General features: G+C 38.7%; 2 protein-coding genes and 1 long non-coding RNA gene across 3 annotated transcripts in view; all 3 read left to right on the plus strand.

Annotated features, from left to right (window-relative positions):
• capn1 (calpain 1) overlaps nt 1–23,519 on the plus strand; it is a 30,738-nt gene extending 7,219 nt beyond the window's left edge. The window contains exons 3-22 of the mRNA XM_082162358.1: nt 578–647; nt 2,520–2,638; nt 8,009–8,142; nt 10,566–10,734; nt 11,572–11,655; nt 12,091–12,176; nt 12,260–12,334; nt 13,458–13,618; nt 14,082–14,242; nt 14,358–14,369; nt 14,940–15,151; nt 17,164–17,203; nt 17,501–17,566; nt 17,712–17,769; nt 18,879–18,943; nt 19,171–19,239; nt 21,082–21,160; nt 21,282–21,398; nt 22,452–22,510; nt 22,708–23,519. Of these exons, the coding sequence (XP_082018484.1) occupies nt 578–647; nt 2,520–2,638; nt 8,009–8,142; nt 10,566–10,734; nt 11,572–11,655; nt 12,091–12,176; nt 12,260–12,334; nt 13,458–13,618; nt 14,082–14,242; nt 14,358–14,369; nt 14,940–15,151; nt 17,164–17,203; nt 17,501–17,566; nt 17,712–17,769; nt 18,879–18,943; nt 19,171–19,239; nt 21,082–21,160; nt 21,282–21,398; nt 22,452–22,510; nt 22,708–22,734 (1,863 nt within the window). The 3' untranslated portion in view covers nt 22,735–23,519. The remainder of the gene's footprint in view (nt 1–577; nt 648–2,519; nt 2,639–8,008; nt 8,143–10,565; nt 10,735–11,571; nt 11,656–12,090; nt 12,177–12,259; nt 12,335–13,457; nt 13,619–14,081; nt 14,243–14,357; nt 14,370–14,939; nt 15,152–17,163; nt 17,204–17,500; nt 17,567–17,711; nt 17,770–18,878; nt 18,944–19,170; nt 19,240–21,081; nt 21,161–21,281; nt 21,399–22,451; nt 22,511–22,707) is intronic.
• On the plus strand, nt 4,315–5,662 carry LOC309493377. The gene is made up of 2 exons (XR_014203887.1): nt 4,315–4,976; nt 5,190–5,662. It is a non-coding gene; the product is annotated as an uncharacterized lncRNA (long non-coding RNA).
• A 152-nt stretch (nt 23,520–23,671) lies between the features above and the next one.
• Nucleotides 23,672–25,820, plus strand: dusp19b (dual specificity phosphatase 19b). Its single transcript, XM_082162454.1, has 4 exons — nt 23,672–24,462; nt 24,862–24,908; nt 25,252–25,404; nt 25,539–25,820. Exons 1-4 carry the CDS (start codon nt 24,237–24,239, stop codon nt 25,719–25,721), a joined length of 609 nt encoding a protein of 202 aa, XP_082018580.1. The 5' UTR covers nt 23,672–24,236; the 3' UTR covers nt 25,722–25,820.
• The last annotated feature ends 28 nt before the right edge of the window (nt 25,821–25,848 follow it).

A 25,848-nucleotide genomic window follows, 5' to 3' on the forward strand; every position in this document is an offset into this window, starting at 1 on the left:
TCTCTTCTGCACACTTCATCTCTGCCATCCCATGCGTTCATGCGTTACCTCATCTAACCTGTCTCTCTCTCTCTGTCTCTCTGTCTGTCTCCCTCTCTCTCTCTCTCTCTCTCTCTCTCTCTCTCTCTCTCTCTCTCTCTCTCTCTCTCTCTCTCTCTCTCTCTCTCTCTCTCTCTCTCTCTCTCTCTGTCTCTAGTAATCAACTCCCAATGTCTCTCTCGAGTTGCCATTTTTCCTGACAAATTGTTCCAGCTCTTAAACCGCCTTAAAGAGAGAGAGAGAGAGAGAGAGAGAGAGAGAGAGAGAGTTGATATGGGCGGTTTAAGAGCTGGAACAATTTGTCAGGAAAAATGGCAACTCGTTTTACATTTGTTTCTCCTTCCTCTCTTTATGAACCGAACATGAGTTTGAATTTGAACAACACTCCCAGTGTTTCCACTCGTTGCTTGCATGTGCTCGTCACCCACAGCTTACAGACAGGCCTGTGTGTGTGTGTGTGTGTGTGAGGCTAAATACTGATGTGCCTCATTTCCGTGTGTAAATGCAAATCTAATTTCTGTGTGTTTGTGTGCTTCAGGAGATCTGCACGCGTCCCCAGTTCATCGTGGATGGAGCGACTCGTACTGACATCTGTCAGGGAGCTCTGGGTGAGTCTGTCCAGGACTTTACCTCACGCAACCTCGATTTACCTCACAACCTCAACCAAACATTTACTGGACCAATGGCTGATCAAAAATCTCATAAAATTGTGAAATATTATTACTATTTAATATAACTGGTTTCAATTTGAATATATAGTAAAATGTAATTTATTCCTGTGATCAAAGCTGTATTTTCAGCATCATTACTCCAGTCTTCAGTGTCACATGATCCTTCAGAAATCATAATAATATGAGGATTTGCTGCTCAAGAAACATTTGTGATTATTATCAGTGTTGTATTTCACAGAGGAAGGCACATGGAGTAGTAAAGCACTGCAATGTTTACTCCAGACTCAGAGCCCCGTTCATAATTAAAGCTCTGCGGTCATTAAATAAAAGCGGGAGGAAGAGCTGTGATTGGTCAGGATGTTTGTTGAGCACACACAGTGACTGCTGATGTTAGTCTTGTGCTTGTAAAAGCTTAAATAAACACATGACTCTCCCTCTTTTATATCACATTTCCTTTAACCTGATGGAGGTTATTTACATTTTCTCTGGCTTGTAATATCAGGTCATCGTTCATCGTCCTGTTGTTTGGGGCAATAATTATTATGTTTTGAAGGATCCCAGAGACTGAGGCATGAAGTAAAAATAAATAAATACAGAAAGGAACACTTTGCCCCGGTTTACTCCTGGTATTAAGATGTGTTTTGGTCGATCGGATCACAAGTGGACGACACTAAATACAGCTGTAAACGGGTCTAAACGCTTTGAGCTCGTCCACTTTCCAACACTTCCAGAGGAAGATTAAAACACATCCGACCGGATTGCTTTCGTAGTGTAAACACTCTTGTGATCGAATGTGTTCAAACAGCCTCAGAAGCTCGTCTGCTCTCCGTCCACTGAACTAATGAGAGACATTATGAGAAGAGGTTATACAGACGGGGTTTAAACTCTGTCGACTGAAGAACCAAGTTTGGTTTGAAGATGAAAAACGTATCAAACACAAACAATGTTCTCTCTCCATTCCTGATTTCTAACACACACTCACGGCGTTCGGCTGATTTCTAACACACACTCACACAGCGTTCGGCTGATTTCTAACACACACTCACAGCGTTCGGCTGATTTCTAACACACACTCACAGCGTTCGGCTGATTTCTAACACACACTCACAGCGTTCGGCTGATTTCTAACACACACTCACAGCGTTCGGCTGATCTTGGGTCGGTCAGAGCAGAAACTAAAGCTGATGCTCTCCGTGAGTTTTTCCCTCGTCTCCGGTCGTGTTCATGTGTAAACAAACTTATTAGATAGAAAGATCTGAAAAACCCATCCATTTCCCGCCCATAGACCCTCCCCTCGAAGAAATCAGGACAGAAGTGGATGAAAGTGGACAGAAGAGACGGATTAAAACACCAGGAGTAAACGGGAATGTGTCTCCCTCGTCTACTTGTGATCCGATCGACCAAAACGCATCTTAATACCAGCAGTGAACAGGGCTTTAGACAGGCGTTTCATTACACCAAAGACCATTTCTGGTGGACTCGTGGTTAGTTAGACACCATTCTCTACACATATTTATTCAGCTGTGTTTAAGTTACACAATTACCTGTACTGAAATAAAACTAAATCTCTCATCATGGGCCAAAACACCATAGACACTGATATTCAGACAGTTTAAGGAGAAAATACTCAGCAATGGTGTTGACTGATGAATTTGCACATGGTTGGTCTTAAAGCATATTTAAAAAATCTTCACATTCACATATAAACAACATTAAAAACGTGAGTTTTCATCACAGGGGGACTTTGACCAAGTGTTTACATCTGGTCTCTTGTCTTCACTGAAGCTCATGTGTGGTGTGTTTCATCAGGTGACTGTTGGCTGCTGGCGGCCATCGCGTCTCTGACTCTGAACGATAACCTCCTGCACCGCGTGGTGCCGCACGGACAGGACTTTGACGGAAGTTATGTGGGAATCTTCCACTTCCAGGTACGTCACACTCCTAAATATAAAGCTTCTTTACTGGCATCTGTGGTTCCACTGAGAACCTTCATCTTCCATGCAATCTTTCCAATGCACTAAAGGTTCTTTATAGTGGAAAAAGATCCTTTGATGCTCTTCGTCATTTTTGACCGGAACATTTTACGTTTTTTTTTGTTTTTGTTTTTTTTACGGAATGGTACGAAACTTGGTAAAGGTTTTGGCACTTGCTATGTAAACACACACACACACAAAATCATGGTCATGATTCGAAAAGGTTAAATGGTCCTGAAAAAAATTGTCACATGGTCAAAAATGAGCACATTGGAAATGAATGGGAGATGAATATCATCTGGTGGAAACATTTGGTACTGCGGCCAAAAATAATCTTACTGAAAGCTCATTTTTTGATATCTCAAATTTGGATCACAACTTGTTTAGATTTATTTATGTCTTTGATTTTCTTGCAGTTTTACAGTAAAACAATTTTTTTATAGTAATTTTGTGCATTTTTCGTAACAATAAACGTAAAATTCTGTAAATTTGAGTTCACTTTTTTAAACTTTTTTCACTCCAGCAATAATTTGCCGTGTGTGTTCTTTAAAAAGAGACCAAACTTCAGTCTGTGCTTTAAAGCATTCAAGACTTACGAAAGTTTAAGTTGGAAAAATTCCAGGTCTATGCTCAAAATGTGAATAAATGGATTATAATTACTGCGTAAATATGATGTAGTACCATAAAATCCCCTAAAAATACAAAATATTAACAAAACATTATCAAACTAAAATATAGTTCCTTAATATATATATATGTATATATATTTTTTTTTTTTTTTTGACCGACGTGCGAAGACTCTAGGGTTAAAATGTTCTTCTAGGGCATTGCTGTGAAAACCCCCTTTGGGAGCTTTAATTTTAAGAGTGATTTGAAACAAATGTGGCCATAAACCATTCCTGAACTTTGCTCTGTAAACAGACTAGAGTGAGCAATGGTGTGTGTGTGAGTATTATAAAGCGGTGAAGTGCTTCTCAGAAACAGTGAATGCGTATTCAGGCAACATGGGTAATCTGTTCCTCTTGTGCTCTACTGTAGTGCGTTCACAATGGCAATAGGTGTGATCACATTTCAGTGTCTCGAAGGGAGTTATTGTGCGGATGTGTGTGAGATGAGGGGGAGGGCAGGTTATACACTCTTCAAATAACCTCAGTGAAGTGGCATTATGGGTAATGAGGTGACACCGCAAGCCAAGAATCCTTTCACAATTTGTACAGGCAGCATAATGCAACGAAGCAAATTACATCACAAGTTCAAATTGAGAAATACAACGGCTCTGAATGATTACCATGTTCATGCATCTTAGTGTTTACATGTGATGTTGCTACTGTGGCACATGTGTAAAAACACAGATTTTATTTGGGGGTGGCATGAACATCTGTGCAGAACTAGACAACAACACCGTGCAGTCAGACTTAACACTCAGTAGGACTCACAAAAGTTGAATATAATCCTGAACTGCAAAATATATCATCATCAAATACTACACACACACACACACACACACACACACACACACACAGCCGATGTGCATCATGCATGAATGAGCGTGAGAACAAAAACACAGGGCTTCTTTAGGACCCAAATGTGTTCACTAATGCGTCTCTCTCTCTCTCTCTCTCTCTCACACACACTCTCACTCTCTCTCTCTCTCTCTCTCTCTCTCTCTCTCACACACTCTCACACACACGTTGTCTGTCTCATCTGGGACTCATTTAGATTACATTAGAAGCAGAAATGCAGCGAGTGTGTGTTGAAGCTGATGATGAGAGAGTAAATCACGAGGGACGGTGGGAGAGAATTACACACACATGAAAAATGAAATGAGTGAACCTCGCTTGTCCTGGTCATATTTAATAACAAGTAATGCAGTTTTAGGACCATTTAGATGATTTGCGTTGTGACATTGCTTTCATTTTTATATAAAACCATCAAATTGATACTGAAATATATAGTCAAATGCATAATATATTCTTTATGCAAGATTTATACATATTCATACCTGTATATCTATTTACGTATATGTATAATAGACACGTACTGAACAATTATTCCGAGATGTTCTTGAAAGACTGTGAGATTTAATCTGGCCTCTGCTTTATATAAATCAAATATCCTGAAGAGAAATTCCTCAGGGATGTTCAATGATTGATGATTGATTTCATTTATGTCTCTCAAATCCATTTGTGTGTGTGTGTGTGTGTGTGTGTGTGTGTGTGTGTGTGTGTGTGTGAGAGAGAGAGGCTAAACATTCCCTGACTGTTTTGAGTTCATAAAGGAAGCCAGTCAGCAGGTGTGTGTGGAAGACAGACATGTGTGTGTGTGTGTGTGTGTGTGTGTGTGTGTGTGTGTGTGTGTGTGTGTGTGTGTGTGTGTGTGTGTGTGTGTGTGTGTGTGTGTGTGTGTGTGTGTGTGTGTGTGTGTGTGTGTGTGTGTGTGTGTGTGTGTGTGTGTGTGTGTGTGTGTTCCCTGACTGTTTTGAGTTCATAAAGGTGCCAGTCAGCAGGTGTGTGTGGAAGACAGACGTGTGTGTGTGTATTTCTGGTGGAAGTGTGGATGGACGTAAATAACAGGGTTTTCTGCTGCACCAGTATATTCTGGAATACGTGATGAATAATGAATGAGGGTTCACTATAACGCTGTAGTCACATCACCTCATACTGAAAACCCTTGGGGGAGGAACTGTTTGCACTCAGAATTTACTAGTAAATTTCACAAATAATTACAAAGAAATGGCAAGTAACACTGATTGAATAAAAATGTAAGGTACACTATGTAACTTTCAGTGCTCTAGCGGTTAATAAAACTGCATGAGTCTCGCGAGTCCCGCTGGTTCTGGCTCCTGTCGTCCTGCTCGCTCTAATATAGTCCAAATATAAACTCAGTATATGTGTAGCGGAGTGAGTCAGGAGAAGGCAAAAACACGGTTTGGAAGATGAATGCACCAATTATATACATTTTGTAAAAAAAAAAAATATATATATACTGTATATATTTTTTTTTACAAAAAAGTTACATATACTTTTAAAAGTCTATACCTTTAAAAATAAAAATAAAAATCAGATTTCAATTGAACATGAAATGTTGAAGTTGTAATGACATTATGATGTGCATTCAGTGCATGGAAGCCAATTTGTTCAGAACGTTTCATCTTTCTTTGACTTTTTAGCACTAATGCAACAAAACAAACTGCAAAGGATGTGCATTATCTGTGAAGTTAATGCTTTATCTCTGTTTTTTTTTTATCATGTTTGTGCAGCCACCTTTTCCAGTGATCAGTGGATGCTATTCCTCAACAAAATCATTACAAAGTATCTTTAACAGATTGGTGATTATCTTTAATGATCAGGTATTGTAGAATGCTATCTCTATGCTAATGGATAACTGATAAATGTAAGTTATAATCTACTAATGTGATCCAGTGATTACAGGACCAGAGAGAGTGTGTGTGTCTGTGTCTCTGTGTGTGTGTCTGTGTGTCTGTGTGTGTGTGTGTGTGTGTGTGTGTGTGTGTGTGTGTGTGTTTGTGTGTTTGTGTGTGTGTGTGTGTGTGTGTGTGTGTGTGTGTGTGTGTGTGTGTGTGTGTGTGTGTGTGTGTGTGTGTGTGTGAGCCACCTGCTGGACGGTCATGGAAGAACCATTTTTTGGCTCTGGAAGAACCTTAAAATAACCTTTTTTTCTTAGTGTGAAGAACATTTAGAAAATCTAAAGAAACTTTTTCCACTATAAATAATCTTTAGTGGAATGAAAAGGTTCCATGAATATTAAAGGTTCGTCATCGAACCATCAGTGCCATTATTTGGCATTATATGGCTCTCTGAAACGCTTGATTCTGATTGGTCAGTCATGACATTTAACCTGTATAATGAGGCTCATCCGGGTATCTGAGGAAGACTCTTCTGTCATGTCTCTCGAATCACACCACACACTCGCTCTCTCTTGTTTACTAAGTAAGTGAAACCGGAGGACTTTATTAATAGTAGGTTGTTAGAAAGAATGATTGTTTTGTGCAGTGTAACGGATGATAAGATATTAAACAAGTAAGCCTTTAAAACGGTTTAATATTTCGTGTCCCTGTCATTATTTATGTGGTGTAAAGCTGTGTAATGCGTGATCCGGCTGTACATTATCCCATTAATGTCTGTCTTGTTTGAACATATGTCTCGTCTTGTTTATATATACGTAATATTTATAATACATGATGAAAAATATTTAAACTCAGATACATTTTTTGCATCATGTGAGAAGTAAAATGTTAACCCTTTATTATTAGGTTCATTAGTTAACATGAACTAATAATGAACTGCACTTCTACAACATTTATTTATTCTTAGTTGATATTAATTTCAACATTTACTAATACATTGTTAAAATCAAAAGTTGTATTTGTTAACATTAATGCACTGTGAACTAACATGAACAAACAATGAACAGTTGGATGTTTATTAACTAACATTAATAAAGATTAATAAATGCTGTAACAAATGTATTGCTCATTGTTAGTTCATGTTAGTTACTACATTAACTAGTGTTAACTAATGAACCTTATTGTAATGTAAAGTGTCACCAGTGAAATAAGTGGGATAATGTACATCCAGCTGAACGTCAGGACAGAATACGTTTATTTTGTGATGATAACCAGCTAAATGTTATTTCCGTCACGGCCCTTCCTTTTTTGTCCTTTGAGAATTGCAAGACGTAAACAGAAAAAAATTCAGTCAGATTTGTGAAATAAAACATCTCAATTACCTTTTTTTATTCCATGGCAAAACCAAGCTTCTATACGATGTACATTATCATTTACATGAAGAACCTTTATTTTTTAGAGGATATGAAACTGAACTGCTCTCTCTGTCTCTCACTCGTTGACGATCACACGTTGATATGATTGGTTACACGGTAGTTTGTGACGTCAGAAACAAGAATTAATATATAATAATAACTTTTATTTATAGGTGCCTTTCAAGACACTCAAGGACACCATACAACATAAAAGTGAATCAGTAAAATACAAAGCTATGCAAAACACAAGTTTTTCTAAACACAAGTTTCAATCTGTTTTAATTTTTAATTTACTCCATCACTGCTTCCCCTCGTTCTCTTCTGCACACTTCATCTCTGCCATCCCATGCGTTCATGCGTTACCTCATCTAACCTGTCTCTCTCTCTCTCTCTCTCTCTCTCTCTCTCTCTCTCTCTCTCTCTCTCTCTCTCTCTCTCTCTCTCTCTCTCTCTCTCTCTCTCTCTCTCTCTCTCTCTCTCTCTCTCTCTCTCTCTCTCTCTCTCTCTCTCTCTCTCTCTCTCTCTCTGTCTCTGTCTCTGTAGTTCTGGCAGTTCGGCGAGTGGCTGGACGTGGTGATTGATGACCGTCTGCCGGTGAAAGATGGGAAGCTGTTGTTCGTTCACTCAGCGGAGGGTGGAGAGTTCTGGAGCGCTCTGCTGGAGAAGGCCTATGCCAAGTAAACATTCATTCATTCATTCATGTGTTTACTAAGCACCGATAAACACAACAGTAGTTGAACCATAGTGCTGTACAAATAAGATAAAACAATGAAAGGAAACAAACAAAAGATAAAAGGGAACATCAGCAATCAGAAAATCAGCAAATTTAACATACAAATTTTACATTTACATTTACATTTACATTTAGTCATTTAGCAGACGCTTTTATCCAAAGCGACTTACAAATTAGGACTAAATTAAGCAAGTCATCATGAAGAGGCAAAAAACAACATCAACGCAAGAAGTGCTCAAAATACGAAGTTCAGGTATTATTCAGAGTAGCATAAGCCTGATAAGCCTGATTTTTTTTTTTATGACGTTAAGTGCTCACAGAAGAGATTGGTTTTCAGCTGTCTTTTGAATGTTGTCAGGGATTCTGCATTCTGGATGAGGGTGGGGAGAGCGTTCCACCAGCATGGAACTGTGAATGAGAATGTTCTGGAAAGAGATTTTGTGGCTTTCTGCGATGGAACCACGAGACGTCGCTCGTTGACCGATCGTAGGTGTCTGGTAGGGATGTAGACTCGTAGGAGTGAGTGAAAGTAGGAGGGAGCTGAGCCTGTGATAGATCTGTAAGCAAGCGTCAATGCCTTGAACTTGATGCGAGCAGCGAGAGGTAGCCAGTGCAGAGAGATGAACAGAGGAGTGACGTGGGCCCTCTTGGGCTCGTTGAAGACAAGACGAGCTGCAGCATTCTGGATCATCTGTAGGGGTTTGGTTGCACATGCTGGAAGTCCAGCCAGAAGAGCATTGCAGTAGTCAAGCCTAGAGATGACCAGGGCCTGGACGATAAGTTGTGTTGCATGCTCAGTTAGGAAAGGCCTGATCTTCCTGATGTTGTGCAGTGCAAACCTGCATGATCGAGCTGTCTTTGAAATGTGATCTGTGAAGGTCAGCTGGTCATCAAACGTTACTCCAAGATTTCTGACCGACCTTGATGGGGTGATTAATGATGATTCTAGCTGGATGGTGAAGTCGTGCTGTAGAGACGGATTGGCAGGGAGGACGAGAAGCTCAGTCTTTGCCAGGTTGAGCTGCAGGTGATGTTCCTTCATCCATGCCGAGATGTCCGCCAGACAGCTTGAGATCCGTGCAGCTACTGTGGGATCATCTGGTTGAAATGAGAGGAAGAGCTGTGTGTCATCAGCATAGCAGTGGTAGGAAAAACCATGTGCCTGTATGATGTGTCCCAGTGATGTGGTGTAGATGGAGAAGAGGAGGGGTCCAAGAACTGAACCCTGGGGAACACCTGTGGTCAGCTGATGTGCTTTGGATACCTCACCTCTCCATGCGACCTTGAAGATCTACCTGTGAGATAGCCCTCGAACCAGCGGAGGGAAGTTCCTGTGATGCCCAGTGATGAGAGGCTGGACAGAAGGATCTGATGATTCACAGTGTCGAAGGCAGCAGACAGATCCAGGAGAATGAGGACTGAAGATTTGGAAGCAGCTTTTGCGATCCGTAGGGCTTCTGTGACTGACAGTAATGCAGTCTCAGTTGAATGCCCTTTCTTGAAGTTTTCTTGAAGTTTAAAAAGCCAAAGTAAAAAAAATAAGATTTCAATTTAGATTTAAACTCATAAACAGAATGTGACGTTTTCACAGATAAGGGGAGACTATTCTATAGCCTAGGCCCAACTATTGTGTTAGGGGGTTACAGCTTAGGACCCAAGGACCGACCAGATGTTTGAAAGAAGACCTGGAGTCAGAATTATAATAAATTAAAGAAAAGTTTTACTGAAGATAGTTTGCAGTTTCATCAGCAGAAGTTCAGCTTCAAGACTCACACAGGAGTTCGTAGGCCGCCCCACTTACAGTTACAGAGATCACAGCAGTTATACCCTAACACACACACACACACACACACACACACACACACACACACACACACACACACACACACACACACAGCAGTTATACCCTTCACCAAGGTCTGAACTATGTCCTTGCTTCAGGTTGCAGTTTCTGATTGGCTAAGAAAGATAAACACAGTAATTTTCCACACATATACAGATAGACTGAAGCATATCTCCATCGATTATGCTGCTGACACTCGGACCCTGAAGTTAGTTATCGACACACAGCTTTTCCAAGGTTGGATTTGGCCAGGCTCTAACTATAAACAGGAGAGTTTTCTCAAAACATCAAGATAATGCGTTCTTTCTCTGAAGGAGAGCTACACTTTAGTCTAACTGGAAAGTAAGGCTTTAACAAAGAAATGGTCCCTTAAACTATTGGCTTCAGTGACCCCTGTATGTTTTAACACGTTGAAGACCTTTCTCAAACACAAACCAAGTCCATATTTCTTGATAATCCCTAACTCTACACATGAATCAAACACAGCTGAACTGCACTCGCTCAGCTTCTGCTCTGTTTTCCAGGCTGAACGGCTGTTACGAGGCTCTGTCGGGCGGCAGCACGTCCGAGGGCTTTGAGGACTTCACAGGCGGGGTCACAGAGATGTACGAGTTGAATAAAGCGCCCTCTGACCTCTTCAGCATCATCGGTCGGGCCGTGGAGAGAGGCTCGCTGCTGGGCTGCTCGATAGACGTGAGCATGATTCTCTCTCACACTCGGCCTCATGCTTGAACACCTTTCAATGAGCAACAGAACACCAATAGAAGCAGCCTCGTTATATATTCATGAGCTTCGTACAGTCACAGACACTTGAGGTGTTTGCAAAACGATGAGGCTGCATTTGTATAGTTTGTTAAATAGGGCTGGGTATCGAGTTCGATACTTTTAAGGCAGCGTTTATTCACACAGAGACACACAGAACATGCTGGAATCATATGTACATTTTTTTTGCCTTTTGTTGTGTAATATTCTCACTTTGACAACATTTCATTTGAGAGGAACTATCCTCACATCACACAAGAAGGTCTACACTTCAACCCGTCAAAATATATCATGTATATCTTAATGTAATACTACTATTACTTCTAATAATACTACTAATAATAAAATTATTAAAACTCATTTTCTTCCATGTTATAATTTCAACAGTAAACCTCTGTTGTGTTGCACTTGTTTGGGCTTGTTTAATTTTCATTTGAATAAAAGATAAATTATTGTTTTGTGCCTTAATTTGATCAACAGAAAAATGTAAATACACAACACAGAATAAAAAAAAAATTAAAAAAAAACATGTCTTATGTTAAAGCTTTGGCACGTTTAGATGAACAAGCACATTTGAGTTTTCTAAGTTTTTAATCTAATATTTATATTTTATTTCAGCTTTATATTAATTCCTGAAATTATTTAAATAATTGTAGTTTTAGTTAACGATGACAACACTGATAAGCATGTTTATTTTGCTCATGTTTGTATTGCTGAGGGTGTTTAAGTTCATTTTCTGATTGCATTATGCTTCTTTTTGTCCTCAAGATCACCAGTAAGTTTGACATGGAGGCGGTGACCTTTAAGAAGCTGGTCAAAGGTCACGCGTACTCAGTGACTGGAGTGGAAGAGGTGAGCCAGAGACACAAAGACACACTAAAACACTTACTGTACACAACAATCTAGCCAGTTTTAGATGCAGAATATCTTTCTTTGAGGTTCCTGTCATGCTTTCAAGTCAGATAAAGTTCCCAGGGAATGAATGAACTTACTAAAACATTTATATTTTTAATGCCATGTAAGTCACTTTGGATAAAAGCATCTGGCAAATGCATAAATGTGAGGGAAATTCAGGCATCCCAGCTTTCCTTAGAAGCTCCGGGAGTCTCCCACATATTGAAAGCCATCCCTGATGGCTGCATATTATATTCAATATCCCAGAAATCAAGCCAAGCGAGAGAGAATAATATAAATCAAAAAGGACATTGGACACGTTTCTGGTCTTATTATGGAAGATTGTTCAGTGCATGTAATTCCTAATGAAAATATGAAATATGTGTTGATCAGGTGGTCTACAGAGGAAACATGACTAAACTGGTGCGCATCAGGAACCCGTGGGGGGAAGTGGAGTGGACGGGAGCCTGGAGTGACAAGTGAGAAACACATAAGCGAACTGATAGAGTCTGTTTTACTGTGATGATATTGCTCTGATGACCGATCTGACGTGTGTGTTCAGCTCTCGGGAATGGGACAACGTGGACCGCTCCGTCCGGGGCCGATTACAGAACCGCAGCGAGGACGGGGAGTTCTGGTTAGTGGACCATGCTCTGACAGATTTAGATTAGCAGTTAGTCTCCAGCCATACTAGTAGGAAAAATTCCCTAGATTTCCTTAGCAACACCCTAGAAACCACCTAGCAAACTCACAGAACACCATAGTGGTTTTCTTTAGCTATCAGCTAAAGTCAAAAGTCTGGGCTTGAAGTCAAAAAGGTTGAGATCCACCAGCAAGAACCTTTAAATGCCTGTGAACTGTTCAGAACACCTTAGCACCCACATAGCAACACCCTAGAAGCTACCAAGCAACAACACAGAACACCTGAACCACCTGGCAACAACCCATCAATGCTCTATAAACGTTCAGAACACCTTAGCAACCACCCAGAAAAACATAGCAATGACCTATAATTGCCATACAAACTGTTCAGAACACCTCAGCAAAGCCTTAGAAACCAGAAACCACACAGAACAACACCCTGGCAACAACCTATCAATGCTCTATGAACCATTCAGAACACTTTAGCAACTACATAGCAACAACCCTAGAAACCACCTGAATCACCACAACAACCTGACAACAACCTATCAATGCTCTATAAACGTTCAGAACACCTCAACAACCACCTAGCAACCACACAGAACACTTTTGCAATGACCTAAATGCCCTACAAACTGTTTAGAACACCTTAGCAACACCCTAGAAACCAGAAACCACACAGAACACCCTAGAAACGACCTATAAATGCCATACAAATTGTACAGAACACCTTAGCAATGCCCTAGAAACCAGAAACCACACAGAACACTTTTGCAATGACCTAAATGCCCTACAAACTGTTTAGAACACCTTAGCAACACCCTAGAAACCAGAAACCACACAGAACACCCTAGAAACGACCTATAAATGCCATACAAATTGTACAGAACACCTTAGCAATGCCCTAGAAACCAGAAACCACACAGAACACTCTAGCAACGACCTATAAATGCCCTACAAACACATTAGCAACACCCTAGAAACCAGAAACCACATAGAACACCCTGGCAACGACCTATCAATGACTCAGCACCTGTGAAAATGAGTGTGTCTGGATCTTCTATCGTTTGCATCTCTCTCTCTCTCTCTCTCTCTCTCTCTCTCTCTCTCTCTCTCAGGATGTCGTTCAGTGATTTCCTGCGCGAGTTCAGCCGCTTGGAGATCTGTAACCTGACACCAGACGCTCTCCAGGCGAGTCAGGTGAAGAAGTGGAGCACATCGCTCTATCAGGGCGAGTGGAGGAGAGGCAGCACGGCTGGAGGCTGCAGGAACTTCCCAGGTACAGCATCCGCAGAAGGACATCGCTGCCTCAGTGTTTGGTTTGGGAATCGAAAAACGTATCCAATACTTGTTATAAAATTAAAGGAATCGATAAGCGGAATCAAAATTGTGCGCATTTTAATGCTTTAATTAAACATTTTTATTTTAATTTGAATGGTTTTAAACCATTCAAGCGCAAGAAGATGTGGAAAAAGATGCTTATTAGTTAGTTGTTCTTTAGGCTGCAGATTTTTGTTCATGGTATTCAGCTGCAACAGAATGTTTTGATATCTAAATGTTTGACTTTTTGTCAATGTTTTATTTTATAACATAGTGGAATCGAAACTGAGAATCAATAAGAATCTGAATCGATAAGCAGAATCGGAATTGGAATCGCTAAAGTTCAACGATACCCAACTCTAGTCAGTGTCTGCAAAAAAGTTGAAATCCTCATCATCCTCTTTTGTTCCCATAAACCATAGCCACGTTCTGGATCAACCCTCAGTTCAAGGTGGCCTTAAAACATCCGGATTCTCCCGGCCAATCAGATTGCAGCTTCCTGGTGGCGCTGATGCAGAAGGACCGCAGGAAGAAGCGGAGAGAAGGACAGGACATGGAGACCATCGGGTTCGCCATTTATGAGGTCAGAAAGCAGATCGCTTTTGTTTAACTTGTCGAAGTTTGTGTTCACTTGTTCTTGGCTCTCTGTTTGATTGCTCTTTTTGATTGGTCGTTTTTTTCCACCTTTATTTTTGCAGGTGCCAGATGAGGTACGATCAGAGGCCGTTTGAATGACTGTGAATTTTAGATTGTGAGATATTTCTGAGTTTTGAAGGTCTTGAAACACTGTAGAATATGGAGAGAAAAAGCATTTTGTCCGGAAAGGTAATTGAGATCCTCTTGAAGAGCTTGAGGACACTGGGTCTGTTTCACTTATAGTTGCATGGATTATTCATATTTAACTTCTCACAAAAAATTTCTGCCTAATTCTCAACACATGCATACGCATGTGAATATGTTCTTAACCTCGTTCTAATGTTAATGAATTCGGACTCTAAATGAGCCACCTCATGGCCAAAGTTAGTCATTGGCTTAAAAAGCCCACACCGTCTCCACATAAGGGCTTTCCTCCACTCTTTTTTTCTTTGTAAATTTAGAATTCATATTAGTAAGAAAGTTATTGATGAATCATGATTTGTGAAAACGTTTGTACACGGATTTCACACACAAATTCACATGTGCTCATGATTGGTGTATGAGACCTAATGTTTGACCAAAGCAACATGTAAATCCGACACAACCCTCAGTTGATGTTGTTGTGTGTGTACTTCTCCGCTCAGTATACGGGCAGGTCGGCCGTGCACCTGAAGCGGGACTTCTTCCTCAGTCATGCGTCCAGCGCTCGCTCGGAGCTCTTCATCAACCTGCGGGAGGTGAGCTCGCGCTTCCGTCTGCCGGCCGGAGAGTACATCATCGTACCGTCCACCTTCGAGCCCAACAAAGAGGGAGACTTCGTGCTCAGAGTTTTCTCAGAGAAACCAGCCAACTCACAGTGAGTCCTGCATTTTACAGCATTAAACTGCTATTAGTCGGAATTAAAAATAAGGTTTGTTAATGGGGTCCAGAAGTATTTTTCACTGGCCATGCACATCTATTTTGCATAATTTTCTTAAAAAGACAATTGCATTATTTATCATGCTGTCACTCAAAGCATCATATATGATCCATATTTTTGTTTAAGTGGAATCAAAAGGCTATATATGCCTGAATATGGCTTTCTGACTTTCTAACTAAACTTTTAATGAATTTAATTACATTTTTTTCTTTTTTGAAGATGCCCAACATTTCTTTAATTCTTTAATCTCTCTGATTTGAATCGCTTTGCATTGTCAAGGAGAAAAAACGTAGCAGATTATTGCTCTTATGTTGCAATAATTTTTTGCCAACTGATATTTTCATATTTTTTTCTGTAATTTTATTGACTCATCAGAACAAGCTTTACTTTTAATTAGTGATGTCAAATCGATTAATCACAATTTTTGCATCTAACATAAAAATGTGTATACACACACTGGCCGTCCAAAAAAATCCCTGTTTGGATTTAAATAGGCAAATGCTGAAGAGTCTATGACTGGATCATTATGGATCAACAGCTCTTCTAGCCCTGATTGATGGAGTGTAGGGCTGTACTCAACCAAAGAAAATCTTGGTCGACTGAAGTCCTGAAGTTTTCGACTAAAAATCGACTAAAATCGACTAAAAATGACGTTAGAAAAAAAACGTTAAATTAATTAGCTGCGCACTGTGCGCAGTACTTGGTAGCCTTGTTGTCCGCCTAAATGAATTATAAATAAACATAAAAAAAAACTAGTAGGCTATTTGCAGTATTAAATCGTTTTTGACGTATTAATGTGCACTGAAATGAGTCTGACACACGAGTCTGTCGGCTCTGACAGCGTTGCATCACGTGCACCTGCGCAATATCATAGCCTATGATTTCCGAAAATAGTACTATGTTGTCAACTAGTGATATCATGACAACTTTTGAGGAATATGTAACATAATTTAGACAATTGTTTCTGTCATATGTATTATAATAACTGACAGACTCTATAATTTCAGCCGCTCTGTGCAGCTCGCACAGAGTGAGGCTGAACCTATTTTTTACAGTCTATGCTATGGGCTGAACATAGGAGCTCAGCTTCGCGGCTGAGACACGAATAGACTATTAACTTAAAGCTTTTACTCTTAAACACAAAAGGCACGTCCACTTTAATAAAAAAATTATATTTATTAAACAAACCAGATCAAGTAATATTCAGCAAACCTTCTAGTAGCATACTTTCTTCAATCTGTCCGTCTTCTCCGGTGAGTTGGGCTAATCCAAAAGAAGTGAAAACAAGGGGGGTGTTCTGAAGACAGACTGTTACCTGTGAAACAGGGGTGCTCTGAAAACACCCCCATTAGCAATTAGTGCTTTCCACCTGATGAAATGAACGCGGCAAAACTGATGAAATGAACGCGGCAAAACTGATTACCGGTAAATGAACGCGACAAAACTAATGCAATGAACGCGGCAAAAAATCGACCAATCAGAATTTTGGTCGAGCCAGAACGTATCGACCAAATAATCGACTAATCGACTGGAAGAATACAGCCCTAATGGAGTGTGTAGCTTTTCATTTCTTAAACTACTACATCATGGCCATATTCCAGGATGACAGTGTCAAGATTCATCAGTAAAAGAATAGTTGGGAGGAACATGAAGAATCACTTTCACACATGAATGGTCTCCTCTGAGTCCAGAGCTTAAATTCACTGAAAGTGTTTGGGATGTGCTGGAGGAGACTTTACAGAGAGCTGGACTCTTGCATTGTCAACACAAGATCTTGTCCAAAAATTGAAGCACCTCTTGATGGAAATAACATCACAACATGTATTTACATTTTTGGTCAAGATCTATCAGTTAGGGTTAGAAGAACTGTTGCCAAACTTAACATGCTAGAAAATGATCCAATCATAGAATCACAGGCTGATAATGTATTTTGTCTTTGTACCCTTCAGAGAAATGGATGATAAAGTCACGGCTGATATTCCCGAGGAGGTGAGATGATCAGTTCGAGACGCATTTCTATATTTAAGCAATAAGTAAGATTGCACTGCTTCTGCGTTGTCAGTATAGTCTCGGCTAAAGGCTGTAGTTTGGCTCGACACACATCTGTATAGTGTGTTTGTGCTGCTATAGAACATACAAAAGCTGTAAATTCATTTAATAAAAGATCTAGTCCTGATATGTAAACTAAGTTTAATAGTATTTAATAGTTAGTGGTACTGTGATGCGCTGTTATTTTATCAGTCATTCTATCATTACAGACACAGTATTCTCTCTCTTTCTCTCCAGCAACATCTGCATGAGAGTCAGATTGATGCCGGCTTTAAGAGTCTCTTCAGACAGCTGGCCGGACCGGTGAGACACACACACACACACACACACACACACACACACACACACACACACTCACACACACTCACACACACACAACTGTTGTGTGCAGACGTTCAACATTATGATGCATTGCTACAGAAATCATGTGTGTGGTTGTGTTTTCTAGGACATGGAAATCAGTGTGACGGAGCTGCAGACCATCCTGAACAGAATCATCTCCAAACGTGAGTCTTCATAAGCACACGTGACAGACACTCTAGCTTTGATTTCCAAACCTTAGGGAACCACTTCACTGTCTACAAAGACAGCATCCTAAATTACATGCAATTAAATAAAAGTAAATAAATCGATAGCATATACTTCTGTAGTCGGTCGTCTCACTCTTGCTACACTCTCAAATTATTTGCATATTTGCATCTGAATATTGAGCAATAAACTTAAAGTATTGACTGTCATACTTCTATATTATATTTTTGATTCAGTTATTCATAGAATTTGTCTGAATACGTTATGCTGTCTCACTAGGTTTCGAAACGGAGCTAATAACATTTTAAGTGCCCCTATTATGCTTTTTTGATAATAACCTGTCATGTAGTGTGTAGTAAAGCTGTTTGTGAATGTAAAAGGTCTCCAAAGTTTAAAGGTCAAAGTGAACGATAAATGAAGCTATTGTCTCCAAAAAAAACCCCAAAAACTATGATTCTAAACATCCTGAAACGAGTCGTCAGTAATTCCAGTCTATGGTTTTCATTGGCTGCCGGGGAATAACATCTCCTTTGCCCCGCCCTCAAACTTGTAGTTGCAGCTGAGACTGGAAGAGTTTGGTTCGTGTTGTCGTGTCGAGAAGATGCTTTTTTTAAAAGTAAATCCACTTTGCTGCACTTCCAAAAGATAAGATTGATACGATAAAACGACGCCATCGTTACTGTTCCTATCAAGTGCTGAGGAAAATCTGAAATTCAGATATGGAAATGAGCGTTTCGTTTCCGACACACGCTGTAAGCAATCGACCAATCACAACAGACTGGGTCATCTGACCAATCAGAGCAGAGGAAAGCTCTCAGAAAGGCGGGGTTTAGAGAGACCGAATCCTTTATCGAACCGTTTCAGACACTGAGAGAAAAGAGCTGATGCTGCAATGTGTATTATGAGAAAATGTAAGTGTTTTTGTCCTTGGATGCAGGATCTATTGTAGAAGACTCCAAAACTAAATTAGGAACCTTTCACATTGCATAATAGCGGCACTTTAAATGAACTATCAGACTGATCACCGCTCAAGAAAAGGACGTGAGAGTCCTGAACACTCGTCTGTGTTTGTGTCTTTATTCCACAGATAAAGATTTAAAGACGGACGGCTTCGGGAAGGAGTCCTGTCGGAGCATGATCAACCTCATGGACGTATCCTTTCCACAGATTCTGCTTTAATGCAAAAATATTCAATTTGACTCTAATGCAGAATAACTCATCTCCAAATATGAGTTATCCTCTTATGCTTTATCACCAGATACATTTAGCCAGTGCAGTGTTTTAATGTCCAGCCTCGTTCGCGTTCAGGCCTCTCTGTCTCTCACAGTTCTGGCTGTATTTCTGCTGGTCTTGCTCTTATTGTCCTTGACTTGCTTCAGGCGGACGGCAGCGGGAAGCTCGGACTCACAGAGTTTCATGTGTTGTGGGAAAAGATTAAACGCTACCTGGTGAGATGATGTTATATTATATTCATGGTTTTCAAAGGTGGTCTTTAGTGAAGGCTCTTATGACGAGTTGGTCAACACATGCAAACAGGTCAGCCAGTCACAACACAGGTCATTTACATATAAACATATTAAAGGTGCAGCAGAAAAAGCTTCATGTTTAATTCTCAGGGTCAGAGAGAAGGTGGGAAAGGTCATGAACTGGTCAAGCCACCTGTGTTTATATAGCAATATACTTAGGGATGGGATTATACAAATTTCCGTATTATCCAAACTGAAAAGTATGAACCATCTGAATCGTGTAAATCCGAGGGAAAAAATGGTTTAGTGGGGGAGGGACAGGATTTTGTCACTGTAATTGTGAAATGGCCTTAAGTAATTACTAAATAATATGCACATTTTATTACGTTTTCTTAAACAAATCAGGGTTCAAAGCGCCAAATGCGACTAAAAAACAGCATTGAAATTATATTACTCGCCAATTGCCTGGTTACTTTTTTATAAATTTGTCAATGCATGTGATATGGTTTAGTGTGATCATCAAATCGCAGCGGTTGTGATGTAATTATATAAATATATAGTCTGACACGCTGCATGTTTCAGAGTAAAGCACAGCACTGTGTTCATTTTCAGATTCACTGCTATTCTGTGTGTTTTAAGGCCGTGTGTCCACCAAAGCGTTTTTACTCGCGGCTGGCGTGTTTTTTCAATTGTTTTCAATGGGAGCGCCGCGTTTTTAAAACGCCATGAGCGTAACGAGGCGCTGAGCGTCTTTTTCACGCCGAAGCGCTGAGCGTTCTGCGTTTTTTACTGGTCGCCGAGAGTTGAAGAATGTTCAACTTTTGGTAAAACGCAGCGCTCATCACTGTCACTTTTTACCCAACCGTCCAATCACAGTGGAGGAGGGGCGGGACTAATACCACACCGACCAACCGCGTCCGCCACATGATTCTGCTTGTACAACGTCAACAGATGACAACAACAAGCATAATAACGGAAAAAAATCAAGAGCCAGAGAAAATACATTACATTGTATTGACATTTTAATATAGAATCAACACAGAAACAAAATATGTGTGAAATGAGATACTAGTAAGACTTTCGCGGATATTCCGTATCATAACAAGCAAAGTGTCTCGGTCTCAACCGTCTCAACTGAAAAAACGCTGCGCTGCCAAAACGCTCTCAAGCGCCCACAGCTGAGCGTTTTTAGCAGAGCGCCTAGCGTTTTCAGCTGGCTAAAAACGCTTTGGTGGACACACGGCCTAAGTCGCTCATAATTTGCATTTGGTACGCAACATACGCCAACTATCTTCCCAAATTTGTGGGAAACAACCCTGTGGTTTCCTGCCAAAATAAAAGCACAATGGTTTAACGTTTGAAAGCAAAACAATTAAGACAACCATAAATGTTAGTATTATAATTTTACTGTTGTTCTGTAAAATAAAATAATAATAATAATGATAATTATTATTTTTGTTGTTATTATTAATAATAACAATTCTATTAATACTTTTATTATAACATAATATTTTATTATTATTAAATACTTGATTTACTTGATATTATTTAACAGTACGATAGTATGTATAATTGTAATTGTATTGTATTATCTTTATTAATTTAATAAGATAATTATTTTTAATAATAATTGCTTAAGAAGGTTTTCCTCCTTTTTTTGTCTTTAGCCAATCACATGCCTGGATACCAGACAAATTATTTCAAAGCAGCTGCAGATTAATAAATAGGAAAATAACAGTGTTCATAATGCAAAATAAATGCTGTCAATTCTGATTGCCGACTTCATATTGTTTGAAGTTCATGAAGTCTTCCTCCTGTTCACAGCAAATCTTCCGAGACCATGACCTGGATAAGTCCGGCACGATGAGCTCGTATGAGATGAGAAGAGCTCTGGAAACAGCAGGTACACTGACTTACACGGGACGATAGAAACTGAACAGAGGAAACAGCACTCATCTCCTCATCTCTTCCTCTCTTCCTGTCCTCATCTCTTCATCTCCTCATCTCTTCCTCTCCTCCTCCAGGTTTCAAGCTGAACAATCATTTATTCCAGCTGATCATCCTGCGGTACACGGAGCAAGACCTCTCTGTGGATTTCGACAACTTCGTCACCTGTTTAGTGCGACTGGAGACCATGTTCAGTGAGTCGGGCTGGAGAATTAGTTTTGTCCTAAATATTAGAATTGTATTGTTTTTGTTTTTCAATAATGTGCAAAGATTATATGTAGAAAATATAAACACAACTGTTCAAAAGTTTGAGATCAGGAAGATTTTTTTTTTTGTGTGAAAGATATTTATACTTTTATTCAGCGAGGATGCATTAAATTGATAAAAAGTGACAGTAAAGCAGCGATAGTTTTTATTTTAGTTATTATAGTTTTATTAATGTTTTTAATTCGCTTTTTATTTTCAGTTTGTGTGTTTTAGTAATAGTCATTTCATTTTTTTTTTTTTATATTGCTATTTAGGTTTAAGTTGTTTTTATTTTAGCTTTTATTTATTTCCAGTTATTAATTCAAGTGCTTAAACTTAAACTTATTTAAGTTTTGTTGCCCAGGCAAAACTCATTTAGTTAAGTTTTTCAACTAATACTTATATTTTATTTTATTTCAGCTTTATTTCAATTAACATAAATGTTTTAATAATTTTAATAACCCTTCAGTGAAGACATGTATAATGTTGCAAAATATTCTATTTCAAATAAATGCTGTTTTTTAAAAAACTTTCTATTCATCAGAATTCTGAAAAAAAAAACTTTTTTCACGAAAATATGAAGCATCACAACTGATTTCAATATTGATAATAATCATAAAAGTTTCTTGAGCATCAAATCCTCATATTATACTGATTTCTGAAAGATCATGTGACACTGAAGACTGGAGTAATGATGCTGAAAATTCAGCTTTGATCACAGGAATAAATTACAGTTTAAAATATATTCACATAGAAAACAGTTATTTTAAATTGCAATAATATTTCACAATTTTTACTGTTTTTACGGCATTTCTGATCAAAGAAATGCAGCCTTGATGAGCTGAAGAGACTAGTAATATATAGAGAATTCATGTAATTAAGTATTCTGCCGTTATCATAACAACAAATCATTACATGAACATATCTAAACATAATCTCTATCTAATAATACAGTAATTCTGCCATGACATAAAGCTGACTCAGACGTCTGTGTTTTTCAGAGACCTTCAAAACGATGGACACAGACGCAGACGGAGTCGTGTCGCTCACATTCTTTGAGGTTTCACTTCACTTTCATGAACATTTCTCACACACACTACTTCTGCTTTACCTGGTGCACGACATCAACAGCCACAGCACACTTTAAATGATCCCTGAAACAACACACTGACATGTGAAGGAAACAAGCATTTGTGTCTCATCTCTCTCTCTCTCTCTCTCTCTCTCTCTCTCTCTCTCTCTCTCTCTCTCTCTCAGTGGATCTCTCTGACCATGTTTGCCTGAAAAGGACAGATATCCACCCTTTGTCTGCACTGAGACCGTCTAAAGAGTGCCTTCATTTCTACACATCTCCAATTCATTTCTAATGGACAAACAGCCTTAAGTCACGAAGCCCTGTTTACATAGACTTTAATCAGAGCGTGGAAAATACTGTGCCAATCGTGAGTGTTTCTGAAGCCAAGAGAAAGCTCTTATCAAACCATTTACAGCATGTTTTTAGTCATTCTGGATCGAGCTGCATGCGTCTCCCATGGATCGCCAGATAAATCCCGTTTACACTTTCTGTGCCAAATCAATCATTGCCAATTTCAATCATTCTCAGCCGTTTTTAATCAATGTTTTATGAGCTGTGTATTTTTCAGTGCATGTCATATCTGAATGTTGTACACACAAAGAATGCCGTATTAGAAACGCACGTGTAGATCTGAGCCCAGCTTTACTTACAGGAAGTGTTTGTTTGGACTGAAGTTCATGCAGCTGTTTTATAGGACAAACCAAAGGATCTTTTATCAAGCCGAAACAGACACGCGTTTGTATTTTATATACATTACTTAAGTTCTGTTTATATGAGCAATTCAAAACCTCTCTTCAATACAACAGGAGCAACAGGATCGAATCTGATATACAGAACCACGAGATTGAACCAAACTTTTTTTCTTACAATACAAAGATGAAAAGTTGAGGAAACTCATCTTCTTTTAATGTCAATCAGCAGGTTTCACAAAATATTTTTTTCCTTTGTTAATTCATTTTTTGGGGTTTTAAATAAACTAAAAAAAAAAAAAAAAGTGCTCTGTTATGGCTTGTCTACATGTTTTTGTTTCTTACTTATTAGTTTTTGTAGGGAAATGTTTCCGGTGTGGGTCTTAATATCAAATATGAGTAATAATGTCTGTTGATTCTACAAAATAATATAGCCTATTTACTCGAATACTATTTTAAACAGCATATAATAATATATATGTACAATTATTATGCATGCAGTTTTATATTACGTGGAATATAAAATTAATTTGGCTGGTACTGTAACTATTTAACTATAAAAATGATCACACTGTCAGCAGCTAAAAAAAATATCTTTAACATTCATGTAGATTTTATATACAAATTTTTCTATATGCAGATTTTATAAACAACTAGAGATCTATAAGAAGATTTGTCCCTACAGAAACTGGTAGTTTAATATTAGCTTGGTATTAGTAAATAAAATAGAATTTGACATTTATACAAAGAAATTTAGATAATTTTATTTTACTTTGTTTATTTTAAAATACTAAGCTATTAAATAGAACCACAGAGTTCCTGGAAATGTTTACACTGTTTTAAGGCCACATTTCAGATTCATTAGTATTGATTTATTAAACGAACGTTGTATTTTGTGGAAATTATAGTCAGGGTCTTTTATTTTGAAATTAAAGGGTGCACCATTGCACCAAGTTTAGGGTTCCCCGCTTTGTTTACAGCCTTTCTCTTTAGTTCCGCAGTGCGATCAGTAGATAGAGGTTATGAACTCTCTCTCGCAGGAGATCGAGGGATTCTCCACGGCGCGTCTGAGGAAGCAGATCACGCGCGTCACGACTGTAACGGGTGAGAAACTCGTGGAGACGCGACGCGGCGATGATTTCCACGTCACGCGCGATACGGAGCGCGAGAGTGACGCGGCGTGCGGGTTCGTGCAGGACTTGAACCTGGACCTGCAAGTGGGCATCATAAGACCCTTCCTCCTGCTCTGTGCGGTTTGTCTTTAATGTCTATTTGTAATTTGTAATAAAAATAAAAGACCCGACACAACTCCCACTGTGTTTGGTAAAGTGATGGTAATACCATTGTAACATGGTAATTATTACTTTATTAATGGACTCCAAGTTATCAACACAGTGTCTAAATGGCATTTAGCATGTTACTTTTTGTAAAACGAAGTTTATCCAATATTGTAATAAATTATATAATTTGGCCCACAGCTATTGTTTACACTTTAAAATGAATTAAATTCAAACTTTAAAATAATGTTGGATTATGATTTTTTTTTATATATATATATATATATATATATATATATATATATATATATATACATATACATATGGCACATTAAGTATTAACCTCTAACTGTCAAATTTGTATTTTTAGCATCCCAGGATGCAGCTCATGACATAGAAACATTGAAAAGGTTAAAGGTAAGGTAATGAGGTTTTTATTGTTATTTTATATATTTTTATATTATTTATTTTATATATCTTACTAAAGCCACTTATAAACTTTATAAAACTAGGCCAGCTATATATATATATATTAGTTCTGTCAAATCGATTAATCGTGATTAATCATATCTAACATAAAAGTTTTTGTTTTTTATATATGTGCGTATATACATTAAATGTGTGTGTCTATAAATACACACAAACACACACACACACACACACACACACACACACAAATATATATATATATATATATATATATATATATATATATACATTATAATAATATATACACACACGTATATCTGTTGTGTTTTAGGTGACTCATGTGCTGAATGTGTCGTATGGGGTTCAGAATGTGTTTCCTGATCTCTTCACATATAAGACTGTTACCATGATGGATATCCCAGAGACAGACATCACCTCATACTTCCCTGAATGTTTTGAGTTCATAAAGGAAGCCAGTCAGCAGGTGTGTGTGGAAGACAGACAGATGTGTGTGTGTGTGTGTGTGTGTGTGTGTGTGTGTGTGTGTGTGTGTGTGTGTGTGTGTGTGTGTGTGTGTGTGTGTGTGTGTCTATAAGCTCTGTTCTGTGTGTTCTTCAGGATGGTGTGGTGCTGGTCCACTGTAACGCTGGAGTGTCTCGCTCTGCTTCTGTCGTCATCGGGTTCCTCATGTCCCAGGAGAAGATGTCGTTTGATGAAGCCTTCAGCGCTGTGAAAACTGCCCGGCCTTCCATCCAGCCAAACCCAGGCTTTATGAATCAGCTGAAGAAATATAATCCATAATGCCATAATTCCATACAAACATTGAGACTGATCTGATGTTTCTGTAAACCCAATTCTTCTGTATATATTAAAATATATATATATATATATATATATATATATATATATATATATATATATATATATA

This window comes from Leuciscus leuciscus, assembly GCF_965113295.1.
Source record: "Leuciscus leuciscus genome assembly, chromosome: 2".
Classification (NCBI taxonomy): Eukaryota; Metazoa; Chordata; class Actinopteri; order Cypriniformes; family Leuciscidae; genus Leuciscus; species Leuciscus leuciscus.

Excerpts from the sequence above, each read along its gene's own strand:
- dusp19b (XM_082162454.1), top strand. The coding sequence starts at position 24,237 with ATGAACTCTCTCTCGCAGGAGATCGAGGGATTCTCCACGGCGCGTCTG. Across the intron at positions 24,463-24,861 it reads AAGACCCTTCCTCCTGCTCT|CATCCCAGGATGCAGCTCAT; the intron begins GTGCGGTTTGTC and ends TTGTATTTTTAG. Across the intron at positions 24,909-25,251 it reads AAACATTGAAAAGGTTAAAG|GTGACTCATGTGCTGAATGT; the intron begins GTAAGGTAATGA and ends GTTGTGTTTTAG.